The sequence below is a fragment of the Dendropsophus ebraccatus genome, chromosome 8 (genome assembly GCF_027789765.1).
Source record: "Dendropsophus ebraccatus isolate aDenEbr1 chromosome 8, aDenEbr1.pat, whole genome shotgun sequence".
NCBI lineage: Eukaryota > Metazoa > Chordata > Amphibia > Anura > Hylidae > Dendropsophus > Dendropsophus ebraccatus.
In genome coordinates this window covers 22,961,547-22,983,375 of record NC_091461.1, presented here as the reverse complement: position 1 = coordinate 22,983,375, position 21,829 = coordinate 22,961,547, and the positions used below count along the sequence as shown (strand labels likewise).

General features: G+C 43.1%; 1 protein-coding gene across 1 annotated transcript in view; it reads right to left on the bottom strand.

Annotated features, from left to right (window-relative positions):
* Positions 1-21,342, bottom strand: part of LOC138799170 (ATP-binding cassette sub-family C member 2-like) — a 31,940-nt gene extending 10,598 nt beyond the window's left edge. The window contains exons 1-21 of the mRNA XM_069980011.1: positions 21,175-21,342; positions 18,479-18,652; positions 17,694-17,834; positions 17,381-17,515; positions 16,725-16,835; positions 15,634-15,689; positions 13,242-13,470; positions 12,606-12,775; positions 11,728-11,905; positions 11,381-11,635; positions 9,399-9,464; positions 9,174-9,311; positions 7,332-7,478; positions 7,085-7,169; positions 6,353-6,419; positions 6,077-6,203; positions 5,085-5,261; positions 4,046-4,213; positions 3,675-3,858; positions 2,627-2,753; positions 2,370-2,487 (exon numbers count right to left, since the gene is read on the bottom strand). Coding sequence (XP_069836112.1) covers positions 2,370-2,487; positions 2,627-2,753; positions 3,675-3,858; positions 4,046-4,213; positions 5,085-5,261; positions 6,077-6,203; positions 6,353-6,419; positions 7,085-7,169; positions 7,332-7,478; positions 9,174-9,311; positions 9,399-9,464; positions 11,381-11,635; positions 11,728-11,905; positions 12,606-12,775; positions 13,242-13,470; positions 15,634-15,689; positions 16,725-16,835; positions 17,381-17,515; positions 17,694-17,834; positions 18,479-18,652; positions 21,175-21,216 — 2,895 coding nt within the window. The 5' untranslated portion in view covers positions 21,217-21,342. The remainder of the gene's footprint in view (positions 1-2,369; positions 2,488-2,626; positions 2,754-3,674; positions 3,859-4,045; positions 4,214-5,084; positions 5,262-6,076; positions 6,204-6,352; positions 6,420-7,084; positions 7,170-7,331; positions 7,479-9,173; positions 9,312-9,398; positions 9,465-11,380; positions 11,636-11,727; positions 11,906-12,605; positions 12,776-13,241; positions 13,471-15,633; positions 15,690-16,724; positions 16,836-17,380; positions 17,516-17,693; positions 17,835-18,478; positions 18,653-21,174) is intronic.
* Between the last annotated feature and the right edge of the window lie 487 nt (positions 21,343-21,829).

The following is a 21,829-nucleotide window of genomic DNA, read 5'->3' as shown; positions in this document are numbered from 1 at the left end:
CCTTTTTAATCAATTGTACCAACTAAATGTGCAATTTTGATCACTAGAGATGTGTGTAGTCTTAGGGCCCTATTCCACTGAGCAATAATAGGTCGAATCAGCCCGATTCCGCCGATTATCGTTCGGTGGAATAGAGACAACGATCAGCCGATAATCGTGTCATCGGCTGATCGTTTATTTAGGTTCAAACCTAAAATCATCGGGAACCAACCACGCATCGCTGCGTCGAATAGAGATGCGCGGTGGGCGACCAACGATTTCACAAGCACCATGCTGTACCTAGGCATGTTGCAGGTCTTATCCTACGCTCCTTCTTCCTCTCTGCCCCACGCGCAGCAGCAGCTTTGGTGCAACCTGTCTTAGCTGACAGACCGCTCAGCCAATCACTGGCCAGGACCACCGCGGCCAGTGATTGGCTGAGCGGTCTGTCAGCTCAGACAGGCCACACCGAAGCTGCTGCTGCGTGCGGAACCGGGAAGAAGGAGCAAAGGAGAAGACCTGCAACATGTTTAGGTAAAGTATGGTGTTTAAACAAGGGCTGCAAGGACATTGGTAATGATGTCCCTGCAGCCCTCACTAAACAATTGTAAGGCTGTGTAATAGGCCCAGTAAACGAGCGCCATCGGCTCGTGGAATAGGACCCTTAGTGTTGCTAGTGAAGATATATGTATACAGTCTACTTAGGTTAAAGTCTGCTGTAGAGGTCCCCGATAGACTGGCTTACTGCGGTGTAGCTGCTTAATAAAACATTACCTAGTTAGATGTGGCACAACCTCTTTGTGTAGGGCACATACTAAAGACATGAAAGCCACTAGGCACAAATAGTTAAAGGGGTTGGCCACTTTATAGTAAAATAGGTCAGTACAAAGTATTAGTAAGTGTACTCAATGTATATACTGACAGCAGCTCCCTGTGTACCTCATAGAGCTAAAATCAGACTCCCCTTCACCAGGCTGGGGTGCCCTGCTCTGTTTTGTTTCTGTCCATAAAATGGCTGACATGGAGGAGCATGTGACCATGCCCTGTCTCCTATATCCTCCATAGACATATACAGGCTCAGTGGTGGACACAGAGGGTGGGGCACAGTCACATGCTCCTCCATGTAAGCTATCTTATGGACCAAAACCCCACAGAGCAGGGCAGCACAGCCTGGAGGAGGGGAGTCTGATATTAGCTCTATGAGGTACACAGGGATCTGCTGTCAGTACAGTGAGTACAGTTACTAATACTGTACACTGAGCAATTTTACTATAAAGTGGCCAACCCCTTTAAGTGAAGCAGGGGAGTCCTTGTTCAGCTCTTCCCTCTCCTGCCTTGCCGATTTTCCGTGTTGGAATTGTTGATGTTCCCTCTCAGTGTGGACTGGAGACAGTCTTGGTAAGACTTCCTAGAACTGTAGGGTATAATGATCACCCAGATAGGTAGCAACTGGAACAGGATTTTTGTGCTTCTGTAGCATAGAGGTGTTTGTTGGTAGCAGATGCTAACTGGGAAGTGACTGGGCCCAAGGGTTCGATGTGTTCGATGTGGCAGACTAGTCTAGGTTGTTTACCTTTCTCTGTTCAAAGCCAGACTGAGTAGAAAGACCCAGTCATCCAGAGAGAAAGAATGATCTTAGGTTAAACCGGTGAGACTCTTCCCATACACCACACTTCTGGTAGAAGCTGTGTAAAATGAGGTAATATGTTCCATACATCCTTAAAGGGGTTGTGTCATGAAGTAAACTAGGTCTATACTGATGCATTATGTACCAATAGTTCAATCAAAAGATATAGAATCACTAGTCCCTCATGTGCTGCTTTGTTTGAACCTGTTGCCCTTGGTTACGGCCCACTGGGCCTCTGTTGGGTCACTCGTGTTCAGTTCAATTGCGGTCACAGGACCTGTCCCATTAGTACTGGTAGTTGGTTTTCACTTCACAAGCAAGGGGGATTGCGGTAAAGTGTCTGCACTGCTGTGTGGCAACACCAGGGTCATAGTTCAGAGAGGAAACCAGGGAGTGAATAGATTCATGGGAAGAAAAATGGTACAGGGATTTACATTACCTTACTAAAACAGCACATTTGTTCTCCTAAATATATGTGTTTGTGTGTTGTACACATCTGATTTTACCTTATTTGCTTTGTGACACAACCCATTTAACATGGGACTGCTAGGATGGGCAATACAGAGCAATGTAAACACTTGTACAACCATTATACCCCAGTATAAGCTACTACTATAGGTACTAACGGTCTGATAAGCAAAATAACCACGTATATAAGTTATCACATTTCTCAGCCACACAACAGGTTTATACATTTAGTAGATGGAATACGGGTATCGGGACACTGCACATGGACATGTAATACAGGAAAAACCATCAATACCTTTCCTGTCTCTACTGTTTCCTTTTCAATAAGTTGTTGTCCTGTTGCAATTTTTGTCTTGTCTTCTCCCATCTCCTTTTGTACATCCTTCAGAGACTTCCTCAAGGTGCCATTCATACTGTAATATTCGCAGAGGTGGATAAGTGAGACGTTATAAGCCATAGATCAGATGTGGTCAGAACCGATGACATAATATAAATGACGAGAACCTTGGACATTGTACTTGAGTCTCCGTGTCCTAAATCATCCAGACTCACCTGCTGAGCCTCCTTCTGTGTAGACTGTTCTCCCTCCTAAGTGTCATGGTCACAATGTCTCCTGCCACTTCTGCACCGTGCACTATGGGATCTTCACCCCCATCGTCTTCACCTATATCTAGTAGCACTTAATAGGGGACAATAGTTAAATTAGATTATGGCTGATGAGCAAGTAATTTACAGTTCTTGGTCACAAAGTAATAGATGGTTTCAGTTCCTTGGTGCCAGCTGGCCAGAGTAAGGGAGCACCCTGAGATAGCTTGGTTATGTAATGGTGTAAAAGACCTTCCCTTCATGTCATCTGTTCTGGACTGGGTTAAACAAATCATAATTCATAACATTTTCTTCAATAAGGGGGTCCTTACACTGGTTGGCTTCCAGAACGGTTTCAGACAATACCTCAAGCGCGGGGGGGGGGGGGGGGGGGGGGTTGTAGGCAACTGGAGGTGTAGCTCTCTATCTAAAGCTCTCTAAGCTATATAGACAATTAAGCTCAGCTTGAAGCTCAACAGGCCATAGAATGCAATGAGGCACATGATGTGATGCTTACCCTCACTGGCTTGGAGTTGGCATTCTTACAAGAAAATTGGGTCTCTCTTAGCTACTGGTTAGGAGACTTTCCCTTTCTCTTGATCCCCCTTGGTTTTGAGGTGTTTACCTAGAAATCTGTGTATACTTCAATGCATACCCTGTGGTCTTGAGGCCTAGACTACACAGGAGAGAGCCTGGTTGCTGATTATCCCTTCACATTTCTCCCAAGTGCCCCTCTTCTGGACTCTTGGGTGGGTGACCTACCACCTTTTATTGTTTCCCCCAAATTAAGGCGTATGTGTTTACAGATCCCTTCTGAACTTAAAATTGCAGCATCATTGTCATTACTAAAACACATTACCAGACAATTCAAATATGAGATACATTGCTTGAGGTGCAAACACAATGGGATACGTATCACAAAAGTGCAAACACAGTGGTACTCAATCCAACAGCCAGAAAGCAACATAGACAACAAACAGTGGGATCCTGCAAATCCTGGTGTTCATGACTTTACCTGTAGGCTCTGAGTCCTTGGCGTGCTCTTGCTTCGCGTACGTCCTGAGGAACTCAGCGAAAGCTCCATTGTTGGCCAGTAATGTTTTGTAGGAGCCGGTTTCAGTGACGCTGCCATTCACTAATACCACAATCTCATCGGTGTGCTTCAGAAAGCTGACGCCATGAGTGACCAGGACCCGGGTCTGTGAAGAGATCAGATGGGATTAGTGTATGAACTAAACTAAATGACAGCATTACCGCCAGATTATAATATAATTTATTGTATAATATAATAATTTTGTTCTGACAGTCAAATACACTGGTGTCAGCCATTGTATCATTGTATGGCCTCACCAGAGCAATTTTTTAATGTCACAGTCTGCATTTTACCTTGTCTTTTAGTAAACCATTGGGGCCAACCACCTTCTCAAATATGTGTTTCCCCACATGAGCGTCAACGGCAGAAAGAGGGTCATCGAGGATGTAGATGTCTGTATCGTGATATACGGCTCGAGCCAGACTCACACGCTGCTTCTGCCCTCCGCTCAGGTTTATTCCCTTTAAAATAAAAATAAAAATTGGAAAAATTGAACATATAACATGCTCTTTACGAAGCTCCCACAGAGAATGAATAGAGCAGTGGCGTGCATGCACAACGGTTGCTCTGTTCTAATGGGGGACTAGGGTCTTCATTCTCAAAATCATAGGAATTCTCAGCAGTAGACCCCAAATGATCCTGTGGATAGGGGATAACTTTTTCAGATAGCGATTCCTCTTTAGAGACATTGGGTGAATGTTTGGGGTTGCTGTTCTGCTGGACCCAGAGGCCTCCTTGATGGTATGGCATGATGGATAACTATGAGCCTGTATTTTGCATCGAGGACTCCATTATTCCTTAACCACCTCCTTAACCTTATCTGCTGAAATGGAGCCCCAAGCCGACAAGGAGCCTCTATCTTGCTTCACTGTTGCCTGCAGACATAATTGCTCTCCATAATAAATCGCCTTCTGTTACTGCCATAGGATGTATCCGTGTTTTCCATGAAGCCCTAGGGCTCCATCTATCTTCTCCAGCCACTGTGAGTCAATTGCTGAACATTTAGGGTTTTTTGCAAACCTGAATATACTGTAAATTCACTCATCTCTATTTCTCACTCATCAGTCCAGGTCACCTACCACCATAATTCTGCACCCCGATTTCCTATGCTTTAATGAGTGGATGGGTCGCTTGGCCTTGTTTTCATTTTTGGCTTTTTGGACCATGAAGACCATTTCTGACCAGACTTTGTATACTTACTCTAAACCATGATTGCACAATACCATAAAAGCTATATGGTATTGTTCCTTAGTACCAAATCAATAACCATATTTGGCCCTAAAAATTACATCCATACAGTGCACAAATAACAGGACTAAGATATCAAATCACCTTTTCTCCAATTTCAGACATATCCCCTCCGGGCAGTAGCTGTAAGTCAGGAAGCAGGGCACAGGCTTCTAGAACCCGCTGATATCGCTCTTCTTCTAGAGGGGCCCCAAACAGGATGTTATCTCGCAATGTGGCATTCTGGATCCAGGCTTGTTGGGGAACATAGGCCAAAGAACCCTGAAACGCAAGTTTTGTTTTAATTGGTAATAAGATATATTATTTATAGGAAAGTACACCCTCTTTGAACCCCATGGTTTTACCTATCGGAACCTAAGAAATATTTATTCTTAAATTCTTAAGTCTTAAATTTAGTTGAATACAACTTCTGATGCAGTGGTGGAGGGGAAATGATCTGGGTTTGTTATGCAGCCACAGGACCGGGGCACCTTTCAGTAACTGAGTCGACCATGAACTCTTTTGAATACCAAAGGGTTCTAGAGTACAATTGTGGCTATCTATCCAAAGCTAAAGATTGGCCCGAACCTAGGTCATGCAACAGGACAGTGATTTTAACCTCGCCAACAAATTTACAACATAATGGCTGAAAAAGAGGGGAAGGAGTATCAATGGCTCAGGCAAAGTCCAGACCACAATCCAACTGAATTTCTGTGGCAGAACTTTAAAAGGGGTATTTGTGCGACAGCATGCAAGTGCCAGTATTTCAGGGGCTCCATAATTGAGAATATGGGAGACCCCACTAATCTCTTGGTTGTGCCCCATCCTGTGGATACATTGGCTGAGGCATAGCTTGACCAGATAGGAATACCCCTTTAAGAGAGCTGTGCATAAACTAATGCTCACAAAATTCCTCCCTTTTTGCTGAAGGTTGTTCTGAGGTTGGACCTTCGAGGGATCAGTTTTGTTCATGTCCTGATATCTAAAACCATAGAGTTCAAAGAGGGTGTAATTTTTTTTCCCTCATGAATTTATACAGTCTAATAGCCAGGAGATAAATATTACTGAATATTACAGAATACAATATTTTATTATACCTTTATATTGATTTGTCCTTTCACATGGTCCATTTCTCCAAGCATTGCAGAGACCATAGAAGATTTCCCAGACCCAACAGCCCCAACTACGGCAACCAGATGACCTTCCTTGATATCCAGGTTGATGCTACACGAAGAAGATATATCGACATATGGACCTCAGAAGCGTTGACCGATAATATACAACGTACCCAAACTATATCTATATACCATCTACCACAGACCAGCCCATTTCTGCTACAATACACGTTATGGTGACGTATAATCCCATCTTACTTCTTCACTGCTGGAGATGTGTCCGGCTCCCAGGTAAATGTGGCATCAGAAAACTGGATAGCAGCATCTGTGAATGATAATGAACTTCTCATATATATAACCAACCAATGCACTGCAAAAAGAACTCTATTGTATCGCTTGGAAGATATAGTAAAAAAAAACGTAGAATCTGGGGGAAAATAAATACTGGATAGTGTTGAGCAGACTTGCCAAACTGTTTGAGTTTTGGTAATGTTCTCCGAACCCAAATGCTCTTCATTTGACTCCTAGTGGCTGGAAGAAGTTGGATTCCGCCCCAGGGCTGCCAGGAAAACATGGATACAGCCTATGGAATGTTGCCAAACCCGAACAGTTCGTCAAGTCCGCTGAACACTAATACTGGACTACCGGATGCTGAGAACAAGGAATGTTATGGTATCTATGGTATGGTAGGTATATACTCTATATCATTGGAATAAAGGTACATGTTAACCATTTCGCTCATCTGGCAGAATGCCTTCTCCAAACCCCAGCAGGTATACAGTTGTCTCCTAAAACCAGCAGTATATGGAACTCCCGGAAGCGCCATAGACTGCATTTTAAGTGTATTACAGTGCAGTCTATGGAAGCTTCTAGCAGTTCCATACACTGCTCATTTTAGGAACAAACTGTGTATTTGCCGGGGCTCGGAGAAGGTATCCTGCTGCACAAGCAGAATGGTAGGTGCCCTTTAAGAAATGGATGAATGCTTACCAACAGTAGGATCATTGTGTATGGCAGAAGTATCTAAGTCGCCCCCTCCTAGGTATTTCTCCAGCCGGCCACAAGATACATTTGTCTGGATAGTAAGGGACATTGCAAGACTATTATATATATAGTAGGTTTACATAATCTTATCTATAGATAAGTTGTTAGTGTCGAGCATGGTCCCGCCCTTGCCCTGCATACTGTATATTCTGCATATAAGAAGGTAAACATATACTGGAGTTCTTTCACTTACCTGTACCATGATAGAAATGAGCATAGGCAGCATGGAGAGGGGGAAGCGGAGGACATTAAACAGAGAGATGGAGGTGAAAGCTTTCTCTGCGTCCAGCACATTGTTTGGATCAACCACAACATAAACACCAAAACTTGCAACCGACACCTGCAAGAATTACTCTCGGTCATTCGTAACATATGTATCAGATTCCTATGTGTGGTGTCTCAGTACAGTATATTATGCGTGGTTTGATGAAGCCTCACCTGATCCTTTTATTATATGTACTGCTTCTGTCTAAGTAAATTGCTCTAAGCTAACCAGAATTGTGTTTGCCAAACCACAATGTCCTGTGTGCAGTCTTTACTCTGACCTGAAGGATTTTCTTAGAAAGGGTCAAGGTAAGGAGAGAGAAGTTTTTGCCTCTTCAGGGCCTCTGAACCCAAACTAAAGCTAAGCTCAATAACTTCAGGGATTTAAACAGGATTGCTCTACCTAACCACTTTACTTCACAGGGATTAACTCTTTCTATGGAATTAACCTTTAGGTCCCGGTGTCTTTGTCTACGCTGCACACATAACAGTACCGGAACCCACATTTTTACAGGGGAGTGCCCTAGGGTCAACGACTTTCTGCCTTGAGTAGACCCCCTGATAAAACCTTGCTGGGTTCACAGGGGACTACCGTCAGGTTAACAACCTCACTCTTGAGCCACTTGAGATCTGCCCAACACTACCACTCCCATGTGCCACAAGAGGGCATCATGAGGGCTGTGTGTTGATTCCATTACAACACTCGTTGTCCTTCACCTGAAATGCGACACATATGGTGGTGTTAGGTTGATAACTAAATCCAGGACCAGATTTGAAGCAGTAATATGGATGTAATACACTTATTTGAAACTGGAACATGGAATCTGTGATCTTAAGTCATCAAGGGATTGATATTCAGAATGAATTCAATCAGTTTGAAACATGCTTTACCACTAAATACATAATTCTACCATTATATCAGGGATGGGAAACTCGTGACTCTCCAGCTCTTGCAAAAGAGCATGCCTAGAAACCATTGTCATTTGTGTCAGTGGTACAGTTGCTCTCTATTGTCATCTATGTCCATGGAGATTGCTGTGTAAAGCATATCTCTAGATGCTTTTAAAGATGGCTGCTTCCATAAGAATGTCAATAAATAAATAATTAAAAACCTACATGCTACATCTATGATTGCTACCAAGTTGGTAGTTCTATTATTTACTTCACATGTACCTTTTTTCCCTGTACCCCTTCTCTTTTTTCTGTACCCATCCCTATCCCATGGTTTTCACAACAATTAACAATAAAATTTGTTTAAATATGAAAAAAAAAAATAATTACAATCAGTAAATGGAAAAAGATTAGAAAAAACATGTTTCAACATGTTTGTTTAAAAAGTAAAATAAAAATCCCGGTGAAACATTCCCTTATAGTGATCATTTCAAACATTTTGTACTTTTTCATTAGAAAAATACCACTAACGTGTAACGTGGAATCTGTGATTTTAAAGGGGTTATCCAGCGCTACAAAAACATGGCCACTTTCTTCCAGAGACAGCCCCACTCTTGTCTCCAGTTTGGGTGCAGGTTTTGCTGCTCAGTTCCATTGAAGTGAATGGAGCTTAATTGCAAACTGCACCTGAACTGGAGACAAGAGTCATGTTGTCTCTGAAAGAAAGTGGCCATGTTTTTGTAGCAATGGATAACCCCTTTAAGTCATCATGGGATTGATATTCAGAATGAATAGAAAGTAGACTAATCTGATCATGTACCGGAAAGACAATTCAAGACTATAACATGGGATATGCCAAAGGGGAAAGTGTAGTTCATACCAGGAATGGGGCACAGCTGAATACAAATTCGGACACAGAGAACAGATAGGCGAAGTGCAGCATGTCCTTCAGCTCCTTCTCACGGATATCCTGCACCTGTTTTTCAAAGGAAGGCTCCCAGGCGTACAACTTCAAGATCTAGAACAAGACCAAGTCTTGTATAGTCAATATGAGGAAGGAGTGCACATACAGACATAAAATAGATAAATATAACACAATTCTCACCTTTATGCCATTCAGAATCTCATTCATAATTTTCATCCGTTTATCTTTGTTTTCCATGTTTTTTGTCTACAAAACACAAATATATATGTGGATTGCATGTGTAATACCATAGAAGCAGCCATGGAACGGACTACATGTCTTCATATCAATGAAGATCGAGGTCTCCCAACTTACTTTTGAGAAGTTATCTCAGGGAAAAAGGCTCATACTTATGTCCCACCTCTTAAAATATAGACAAACCCCCAATCTAATGCACTTGAACATATGCCAGTGTCAGCCACAGTGTCCCCCCCAAACCTACTGACAGCCACAGCGCCCTCTTTTAATGTGCCCCCTGCCATATGTGGTGTCCCACTAGGGGTGTTACTGTTGTTTACACCCTTCACAAAAGTCTGTACATTTTGTGGTATTATTGCAGCCAAAGTAGTATTAAAAGATGACCGCTAGATGTCGCTATATTATGTATTGAAGTGTGGAAGCTGCACAGCTGAAGTGTCTCAAAAGGTTATTGTGTTTGTGTGTACCAGAATCTGTGGACCAGTAGGATCTTCACTTTTTTCTGCCCTATCACCTCTTCTCTCTGTTCTTCTGCTGCACTCTTTTCACCCAACCACAGTGCGCCTTACACGCTGGATAGGAAGTTAGTCCCTTAAGTGAAGGAGGAGTCTTAGTCTACATTCTGTGGAGGAGGAACGCAGACCGGATTGCCCTCCACAGTGGTTCTACCTGGGTCCTGGCCCTCTGCCAGGTCCCCCCGTAAGCGAGAGGAGTAGTCTTAGTCAGTGCCCCGCATGGGTAGGACGCAGGACAATGCTCTGTTACAAACTTCTCTCTCAGCGCCTATATCCCGTATGATGCAGTGGTAAACCTCTCAGGAGAGGACTAACAAACAGAGCACCTCAACCCACGCCGTGGATTAGGAGAAACAACAGTGCAGGACAGTATCCGCTAAAGAGCCAGAAACTGATCTGGGTGGGGCAAAGTTACCGTAAAAGTCTAGGAACTCCATCTCACAGTGCAAGTTTCAGCCAGGGAACCCTCAGCACTCTTCTCATCCCAGGTAACAAGGTCTGGGGCCTGTGTCACCTTTTAATACGGTTCAGCCAACGCTAGTGGGCATAAGGTGGTGTGAAGACTCTAGAAAGGTCAATACACAGGCACAGGTTTTCTCATTCTTCGTCTTCTAAAAGTATTCTTCTATATACTCCAACATCTCGGCAGAGCACATTACTACATGGGTTGAGACTCTCACGGCACCCTTCTCTCTATTACTCTACCTCAGTACAACTCTACCAACACTACTACATCCTACTAGGCACTTATCACACACATCTGGTGGTTCTATGTTCAAGTATTTATTGGAACTTTATCAAGTGTATATCCGAGCTCATCTGTATTACCTGTTGCACATTTGCCAATAGTAAAGCAAGTCAATGTTATCCACAGAGTCTGTGATTATTCACTACCACCTACACAGCATACACACTGCAACCTTTGGACATCTCCCCTTTCTGTGGGTGGCGGGTCCTACTGTCCAGGAGGGTCATTACACCGCTCTGGCCACCTGTGACTACATCATCCGTGACATTATCCCAAGGGATCTGGTAGCAACCCGACAGGACACTGACCACAGGGGAAAAGGGTACAACCGACCTTTCACCTCAAAAGCAGGCGTGCCCTCACACCTGTGTGCCCACCTGGCACTGGCTTCACGTGACAAAACCTTAAGGTCCGGCTATATCTCGGCCATCCACCACAGGGGTGGCATCACACTTCCATCTAGCAAGTGACTGGCAGTACCACCGCTATAACACCAAGTATTAGCCACAATGACCCTCCCCTCATCTGGCCTGTACATGTTCTTCAGTATTAGCAAACAATGCCAACCTGAAGGCCATGCCACCTTTCTACCTGGAACCAGTTTTGTGCAATTGTTGCATTTTCAGTAGATTGGCACCACTGGCAGAAGCTGAGAGCCTTACCATGAATGACTCTGATTTAGTAGCCAAGACAGCATTGATCGGTATCAAGAGGATCATCACCCCAAGTCCTGCCAGGACGGAGGCCTCCAGCTCTTTCCAAAGGAACACCATAGAAATAGCGATCTGCAGCGGCGCAGACCAAATGAGATGAATGTAGTTTGTCAGATCCATGAATTTCTGTGCATCCGCGGACATCAGGTTTACGGTCTCTCCCACTGTTGACTCCTTCCGGATGGCATTGGAGACAGTCAGTGCCTAAAGGAATAAAAAAATAAAAGATGACATTTGACACATACAACATAAGGGGAGGTTATGTCACCATAGTCCTATAAACCATGTATACTCACTTTTTTATACACTGCAGCAGTCAGGACTGTACGGACTCTCATTCCCAAAACAAAGCAGCCCTGGAAATACTGCTGTAGGCAGAGCGACTGAATTACAGCTGTTATAAAAAGCAAGATGGCGTAAAAAAATCCTTTCCATTGATATTCCTCAGGGTTGGAGGTGAATGAGACCATCAATCTGCAAAACAGCAACGGGATCCATTATAGATTTATAGCCTTACATAAATATTAAAAGGGTTCTCCAGCTCCAAAACCAGATTGAAACATTTGTGAAATTAGTTAAGAAAAATAATAGCAAATTAGCCATTTTTGGGTGTTTTTTTGGGTGTTTTTTTTACATTCACTGTGCATTATATCTGACCTAATAACATTATTCGGAAGATCAGTTTTAGCTTTTTCTTGGCTTATTCTAATGATCAGTGATAATATAACTACTCAAATCCGACTGACTTTTTACATTTCTCGTTCACACGTCAAAAGTGAGAGATACACATTAAAGTGAATGTACCATCAGGTTAATAGCATTTTTATTTACAAGAGCAGATCATCGGTGGTGTGGGGATCTCGGTTTTTGAAACGGCAACCGGTTCCCACACTCGGCACATGACCATATCCCCTCCCCACTGTGACGTGGCTCCATTAGAATGAATAGAGCCACATCACAGAGGGGAGGGCATATGGTCACACTGGTGCATAGAGTAAGGCCGATGCATGGCAAAAAACGGAACTGGAACTAGGCAACGTTTCAAAAAAAAAAAAAAAAAAAAAGAAAAGAAAGAAAGGACCACACAACTGGGATCACCGCACCGACGGCTTATGTTTTAAAAAAAGTGATGTACCTGATGGTCTATTTGCTTTAAAGCAAAAAACAATCTTACTTCAAGATCTGGGGACTGACAAAAAGCAGCAGGTCCTGGATGAGCTTAAAGAATGCCGATTGTAGAAGAACATTGGAGAATGTCTTAATGAGGGTCTTATATAGCCAGTTCTTGGGGTAGTCTTTAGAAGTTCCAGATATAGATTTCTTCTTCTTTTTCTTTTTTTCATCCTAAAGAGTAGAATCCAGATAATGATGCTGAAAACGGAAACTAAAGGGGTCCAATGACACAGCAAGTAACTGTACTATATTATATGGCCCAGCCATCTGTGGTACAAATAGGGGAAGGTTCCTGCTCTGCCCACAATCCATTCTTAGAGCTGCAAAAATGATGTCCTGCTTAGAGAGGAGGGGAGTAGTCAATAATCCCAGTAAGGGTCCACATCCCAGTAAAGATAACGAAATATCCAGGGATTACCAGTCCTATTCAGGGGGTTTCTAACAACAAGTATTGTTCAGAATATAATTAAAGTCCAAGTGGTACTACTAGTCAACATGTATATAAATGTGGATACAAGAAACTTGCAATTGTTGGGCCTGGTCATATAAGTGTGGTTAACTACATTGATCAGCCTGCCCATAGGTGCCCATACTATTCAGGGAGTATAACAAGTACATGAGAAAAGACGGTATTTACCTCAAGCAGTACATCCTGACTTTGTGCTTTGCTCAGCCCGTTCATCTCAATGGCGCCGTCTTTCTGTTTCCTGTTATTTCTGCGTTTTTCCAGCTCTTTTCTGGCTTTAGCCACTTCTACCTTCATTACTTTTTCAAAGGCGTCATACATGTGTTTGCTCTGATTTTCTTTGCTAAGTTCCCAGAGATCCTCCATGACTAAAGGTCTCTTGTATCCCTTAATGACCAAGCTGCAAGAAATGATAGGTTAATGGAGAGAGAAAGCGCAAAACAAATGGGTAGGTGGCGGAGGAGAGGAGATATCAGTACACTGGGGGAGCTGGGCCAGCCTCCAGTGCACCAGAACCAATTATTAACATAAAGGAAAATAATGGCCATATCTCGGGAAATGGGCGGCAGGTCAAGTAAAGACTTGTATCATTGGATATGGTTTATGGTAGATTCGCTTAAAAAAAAACCAAAAACTTCTAACACTTAGGGTGCCTTCACACCTACCAACTCGCAGCGTTAATAACGCTGCAAGTCGGCTAGGTCCTGGCAGATCACTGTCAGTACATACACGCAGCGGTCTGAACGACTGCTGCGTGTATGTAAATCTGCCGGCTGCTTAACCCCTTCTGATGCCGGCCGGCCGCCTCCCGCTCAGCTCTGTATACATTACCTCTCCTCGCTCCACGGGGTCCCGGCGTCCTGCTCTCCCGCCCGGCCAATCAGTGGCTGCGGCAGGGCAAAACACTGATTGGCCGGGCGCGAGAGCAGGACGCCGGGACCCCGTGGAGCGATGAGGTAATGTATACAGAGCTAGCGGGAGGCGGCCGGTGAGCATCAGAAGGGGTTAAGCAGCCGGCAGATTTACATACACGCAGCAGTCGTTCAGACCGCTGCGTGTATGTACTGACAGTGATCTGCCAGGACCTAGCCGACTTGCAGCGTTATTAACGCTGCGAGTCGTTAGGTGTGAAGGCACCCTAAGGCCCCGTTCCCACTGAGGAAAGGTAGCGGAATTCCGCGACGGAATTGTCCGCCGCGGAATGCCGTTAGCCTCCCGCTCATAATGGGAGTCTATGGGAGGCACGCGCTCCTGCTCTGTCCACGCTGAAGAATGAACATGTTCATTCTTCAGCGCGTACAGAGCAGGAACGCGCGCCTCCCATAGACTCCCATTATGAGCGGGAGGCTAACGGCATTCCGCGGCGGACAATTCCGTCGCGGAATTCCGCTACCTTTCCTCAGTGGGAACGGGGCCTTAGGGGGAAATTTATCAAACTGGTGTAAAGGTGAATTGTCTCAGTTGCCCCTAGCAACCAATCAGTTCCCACTTTTTATTCCTCACAGAGTCTTTGAAAAATGAAAGGTTGAATTTCATTGGTTCCTAGGGGAAACTAAGCCAGTTCCACTTTACATCAGTTTGATAAATCTCCCCCCTAGTGTACACAGCTCTTATGTAGTCTTATGTGTCTCTATGTTAACAGGTTACAACAAGGCAGCATATGTAAAGCATCTGTTGCCATAACCATGCATGTACCACCTGCCTAAACCTGTTGCTTTTTAATAATTAAATAAAGTTGTGAAATTTAAAGAAGTTAAAAAAAAAAAAAAGGCACAGCTGAAACTTCCCGTACTCACGTATATACTGTATATAGGCTTTGCATATACTGTATGACTGCCTTCTGCCCCACCAGCTCGGAGACCACCAGGCAAGGTAGTATGAGTCCTAGGTCTCTGTCTCTAGGTCGAGCTCCAACTAAAGATTTCCCCAAGTGGACGAGCATTGTCAGTAAGATACTGTACTTCGGCACTTAGCAACTTTGTATAACAGGGGATCAGTCCCTCTCCTTTGGGGATGACTGTCCTGACCTTTAAGAAGGGTTGTCCCAGCTTACGGTTACCCCACCCCTAAGGGGTACCACATACTAGTTATCTCAGTCTCTCTTACAGAGCTAAGGCTCCTCTCACAATCCTGACTGGATCAGAGAACTCAACTACACACCAGAGGACCCCCCCCCCCCACACACCAAACAAGAAAAAGGGTATATAGGGTCGTGTCACAGGAAGAGAGAAGAATAGAGAGAGGGTAATGTAGAGTGTCTGCACCTGTGATTGGACAACATAAAACAAATAGGCTTTCACACTGCAGCTGTACACAGGGGAGAGTGAGACATCTAGTGGCTGGAACAGAAAATCACAGCTCCCAGCTCTTAGTGTGGCACCTGACACAGTTACTTTCTGGCGGGCGGTAAACAAGTTAGTGACCCCCCTGTACTGGGACACTACAGTATTACAGTTTAGTCCACTTATACTTTTCTTAATTGTTTTTTTTTTTCACATTAAAGTTAATGTAGGATTGATGTGGGATTGGGTGATGCACACAGAAACATACAAAAAAAACCTACCTGTCAAACCAGCTGAAGGTGATTCTGCTTAGAAAAGATGCCGTATACTCGGGATTCTAAAAAATAAATGCATGATTGAGGTTAATAACTAACAAAAGCTATACGTTCTAACCCAAAAATTCTATAATAAACATCAAATGGGTTTTTCAGTACTTAGTTGTTTTTTTTATATTTCAGTTGTCGAACAGGTGAAAAGAAGGTTAAAAAAAATATATATCTGAAGACAGAGCTCTAAACCAAAGTAATAAAAACTCAATGTAAAACTTTTCACCACCACTCTATTTACTCTGTATGGTACTTCTGAACATTGCTGAAAGTCCCATAGTCATAGAATGATGTAATAGGCTGCCGCTCCAATTATTAAACTTTTGACATGTCGCACATGGCTGGGGTCTCATTGCTGAGTCCAGGAGTGAAGCATGCTGCTACTCACTTCACCTGGCTATCTAATGATCAGAGGTGGTCTCAGCACTGAGACCTCAAACAATCTATTGACAAATCTGTGTTATTAAGGTATCCCAAGATGACATTTTTTCAACTTAAAGTGATATTTTCTCTTAGATGCTGCACATCTGATATATATCTGTATAAAACCTGTCTGTGTCTTCTAACTGCCCTAAAATTGCTTCATTTCACCGGTGATCAGAGTCACCTAGGCGGGGCTTCATGGCAGTTGGCCCCCCTCTCCAGCAAGGGGATGGGACCCAAATGCTGTGAAACATAGAGACATAGAAGATTGTCTGCAGAAAAGGACCTCTTGGTCCATCTAGTCAGCCCTTTTAGTAATTACTTTCCTATTTTTTGGGATTGGTATAGGTTTATTCAGAGCCGTTTTAAGCCCCGGCTAGGTGACATTGTCCACCGATGAAATGAATTGAGAGTAAAGTGAGTATCACTTAAAACAATGACATGTTATGGATACCGGATCTAAAAGGAACAAATCCAACCTATGTTTTTCCCCTGTTGGGGACTCTTTGGTAGCCCCCTTATACATTAAAGCATATCCAGACAGAATTAAGGTAGTCCACTAATGTCTAAGAAATCCTCATGTTATCCTGGACATGTCATTGGAGCAGAGTCACTTTTCTTACCTTCTTTGTGAGATTATTTTTTTCTGAGATGGAAGAAAGGATCAAAATAAGAACCTGGAGACTGAATGAGATGAAGAACAAGCTAAAGCGAGGGAGATCCGGAATACCTTCCTGCAAATAGAAGGAAGAACCATATAAGATGAGATGGACATGTCATGGTCATAGCTAAATACTGATCATGGTAGCCTCCATCTTGTGCATTATGATACAAGGAAGTCAACCACCCAAATCTGGAATGAAAACAGGCTAGTCTTCTCAAAGAGGAGGCTAATATACATTGAGGCATGGCAAGTGGAACTCCGTCACCTATTGTCTAGATCAGGGGTGTTCTTCTGGAGGAACTCTGTCACCTATTGGCTAGATCAGGGGTGGTCTTCTGGAGGAACTCTGTCACCTATTGGCTAGATCAGGGGTGGTCTTCTGGAGGAAATCCACCACCTATTGTCTAGATCAGGGGTGGTCTTCTTGACAAAATCTGTCACCTATTGTCTAGATCAGGGGTGGTCTTCTGGAGGAACTCTGTCACCTATTGTCTAGATCACAGGTGGTCTTCTGGAAGTTATGCTTTATATTGTTATATATTGTTATATCTTAGCATTATGTTATGTTTTATAGGGCACCATTGAAGACCCTGACAATCAAGTGTGACCACTTACTTTCAGAGCAAGCCGGATTAGAGACTGAACTGGAAAAATCCCGCAGACAACGGAGAGAGTCCAGAAGATGAAGAGCGCTCCAGTGTCTTTATGGACACAGTACCTTCGACCATGATGGATGATTAACACCAGGATCTAAGTGAACATTAAAATGTTTTATTGGGAACCATGATTTTTTTTGCTTGTGTAAATATGTTCTTATACACGATGGCTTATCAGAACAGCGCTGCAGTGAAAAGCATGGTCGTAGTGGTGGTGGTGGTGTCTGTGTGTGTCTGTGTGTGTTTGGGGGGGTCCTGCATACAGTTCTTACCCATGTCACAGCATGGAGTGACGGATTCACATAGAGGACTGTAGGAAGCATCTTGCTTGTACTTGATTGGCCGTCTACATGTTCTGCCGTTGTGACTACTATTCCAGCAATTGAGGTACATAAAAGTAATAACGTCAGGATCTGAAAAATAGAGAGAATTTATATTACTGTAAGTTTTCCCTACAAAGTAATAACTGTGGATGGAAATATATTGACTTTATTATTACTGAACACCAGAAATGATAAATCCACAGTAAATCTGCAGAATTTCATGGAGCCATTTGGTGCCATTTTGCTGTTGGGAAACGTTGCAAAAACTTTAGGGGAAAAAAGGATTTTTTTGTTTGTTTTTGTGGCTGTTTTTTCCCCCCATTTATTTTCTGGTGTTTTTTATTATTATTATTTTTTTTTTTTTGTAGATATACCATGTAAATCTATTTTTGGAACAACCAGGTATTTTGTTTATGGGCGCAATTACTTTTTTTTTTAACACAAGGACAGCTGGATAAATGTTTTCAATACCTGGAATCATTATTTAACCAGTTACTGACCGCTCACAAAAGAAGGTGACAGTGCACATGAGCTTTCAAATCTCATATTAAAATAACCAAAGTAAATAGACAGAAATACTTGCAAAAGCTAAACCGGATCTAAAGTTACAAGTGCTAATGACAGATAATGGTATAAAAGTGCTAAAAGATCACAGAGACTTCAAAGAGAGCAAATAAGGCTAAAATACAGCAATATGTCACATGACCGAACAAAGCAAATTCTTGGTTACTCACCTGTTTGGCTAGATACAGCTTAGTGATCGGAGATCTCACTTTCTCTGATTCACATAAATTCATGAGCTGCCATGGAGCACAAAGCCAGAGGAAGATCAGCGGGATCCAGACCAGAACCGTCTGCTCGAAGCATATTGGCAAATCTGGATCAGGTCTTTCAAGCAGAGAAGAATTCTGTGGAAAGAAGAATACGTTAGTGGTAGGAATACGGCACTTCCAGTCAAATTAGTGGTGCTCAAATAGGATCATCAGATAACATCACTCCAGTATTGAGATATACTGTACATAGGAGGATATTTAGTCAATCGCTATAGGTCACAATAGCCAAATCATAAGGCCATTACCATATGACTTTTCCATACCTCTTCAGCAATTTGACCATCAGATGAAGGTCTCTTTGACTGAAACTCTATCACAGTTTATTCCAAGTCCTTCTAAGAGACCCTACCTCTTTAGGAGAATAGCTTAGGTTAACTTTTAACAGTGGCAGCAGTGCAATGGGCTAGGTGTTGGGGGTATGGACTAGGCACTTGTCACGGTGGTCAGGAGTGGTATGCCCACCCTAGGGTATACAGACACATGACTTTTTAAGTAGAACAGGCTAAGGGGCTTCCAAAGGACCTTGACTATTTAGTAACAGTATTCTGTCAGGGCAACTTGGTTTGGTGGATAAATCTTGATAAAAGTCCTCACGGATTGGAAAGATACCAGCTTCTGCCAGAAGAGATCACGGAGTGCCAGGTCTGGTAGCACAAGCCCCAGGATTGCACAAACAGGCTTAGTTAAGCACCCAAGGTTCCCTGAAATGGCTGAGAGTAGACCAATGGAGTACTTCGACTTAATCTGCACTTTGCTCCGCTGAAGACAAACCTATGACTTTCTTCAACGTCCAGATAAGTAGGATTGTCACCCCAGACATAGGGTGTACCCTGTGAGGTAGTTATCCCACCTTTAGCACTGCATTACTCTTATGGTATACCAACTAACTAGAACCTCTCTCTCTCTCCACACTCCTAGGCTAGAAGAGATCCACCCAGGAACTAACATGGCACTTTAGAGCAGAAGATGGGACTTGTCTGTAATTGGTGGGAAAGCTTCTGGAAGGGACAAGGCCTGAGTGTGTGATAGGCCAGTTTGGTGTGTAGTACTCAGTCTAAGGATTGGTGGAACAGTGACATAAAACAAGTGCAATGTTAACACTCCATCAAACATGTGGTGAATAAGTAAAAGGCAACCTTCAGCCCAGAGAATATATATACACATATAAGAACACCTGACGACTCCTAGCTATTTTCAGCGGCTCCTTAGAGAATGAATGAAGCAGCGGGTCACATGCAGCTCCATTCAAAACAAACTTTATTCTAGAGATCCCTGGGAGCCCAGAGGTCAGACCCCCTGTGATCTTATACCTATGCCCTATCCTGTGAATAGGGGAGTGGATAGGGGACAGGTAAAAATAACTCAGTAACCCCCTTTAAGGGCCTTGGGGCATGAGAGGTGAAAACAACTAAAGGCCCTATCATTGATCGTGAATGATTCTAACATTATTACATTCACAGATTGCTGTTATGAACGATCATTTTTGTGGTCGTTATATGGTCACTAGTCATTTGTAGTAAGAGAAAATGGTTGTTTTTTCCCGTGCGACTGAAAGATTTCTTATTACATGAACGGATAGGCGAATTATCAGCAAAAAACCAACAATGATTTTTTGACTTGCTGAAAAAACACGATCAACAACAATCTAATGATTTTGTGTTTATTGTGCACTCGCTTCACCGTATTACACCAAATGATGCTCGCTAGTGATCATTTTGGTGCGTTTTTGCACAATAACCTTAACCACTCCGTGTAATAGGGCCTTCAACCACTCCGCTGCTTATCACTGATTCTTATAGATATGACCTTAGATTGATAGAACATAAAATCTATTTATGATTAACATTTCTAAACTTTCTATAAAAGTTAAATCAATTATATAATATAATCAAATGAGTCAGGGTCAGCAGGCTTTTACTCACTCCAAATGTGACTCCAGCCAGAACTAGCTCCGACTCCTCAACCCTGGTCACAGGTGCGGAGAACTGTTTTAAAGGGGTAGTTCAGCAAAAAAAAATATATTTCCAATCAGCTGGTGCCAGAAAGTGCCAGATATTTACTTCTATTAAAAAAATCTCATGTACTCAAGGGCTGCTGTATGTCCTGCAGGAAGTGGTGTATTCTTTACAGTCTGGAGAGAAGGAAAGGCTTACTATGGTGATTTGGTACTGCTTTGGACAGTTCCTGACATGGACAGAGGTGGCAGCAGGGAGCGCTGTGTCAGACTGGTAAGAATACACCACTTCCTGTAGGACATACAGCAGCTGATAAGTACTGGAAGATTTTTTTTAATAAAAGTAAAATACAAATCTCTGGCACTTTCTGGCACCAGTTGAAATATTTTTTTTTACTGTGAACCTTTTCTGTTTCTTGCTACACTCCAAAAACATATCAATAGAGAGATTATACATTAGACTGAGAGCTCCTCTATAGATTAACGTGAAAAAAAGGACTTTTGACATTTGGAGATAAATGGCCCAATTCTTCTTATACGTGAGGGTCGTTCATACAACATATCCGACACAACCTTCCATGCATAGGAAATTCACATATTAGTAGCCAGCAAATGTAATAATAGGAATAAAAAGCAAACATACCCAGAACACGGAGCCACAATAGTCATCCAAAGCCTTGGACATGTTCAATGATGGGGGAGCAGCTGCTCATAGAGTCCACCTGGCACAATACTGAATGAGTAGATATGTCCGTGTGCTTATATCACTCTGTGATTCAGCAGGTTAGAAGTTCCCCCCACCCACCGCACTCTCTACAGTAATACTGAAGGGAAATCTCAGCTCATCACAGACCTATAGGACTATGGTTGGGTTAAATGTTAACTAATTTCACAACTGCCGAGTTTGTCCTGAAGAGTCTCATAAGGCGGCTCATAGAGAGATTTGCTTTCTATCTACTTGAGGGTCATTTTCTGGAGTTAACTTAATTTCTCAATAATCCCATAAACGCCTCTCGAACCTTCAAGCCAGGTATTCCAATCAAGTGTATACTCCAAGAAGAGATACTATATAGCTGAGTGAGACTGGGGTATATTGGTCCACCATAAGCGATGGACACACAAGTGGGGTTCAGTAAGGAGCTGGCCTGTCCATGTTCCATTATAAATGGGCCATACATACACCTATGTATGGTGTATCTGTTATCAGTTGGCTTTCCTGTACACCTGCATCTTGTGAGCATAGGGTACATCAACCAGTTGGGGGCTGCCACCTAGGGCAGATCATCCAGCTGGGTTCT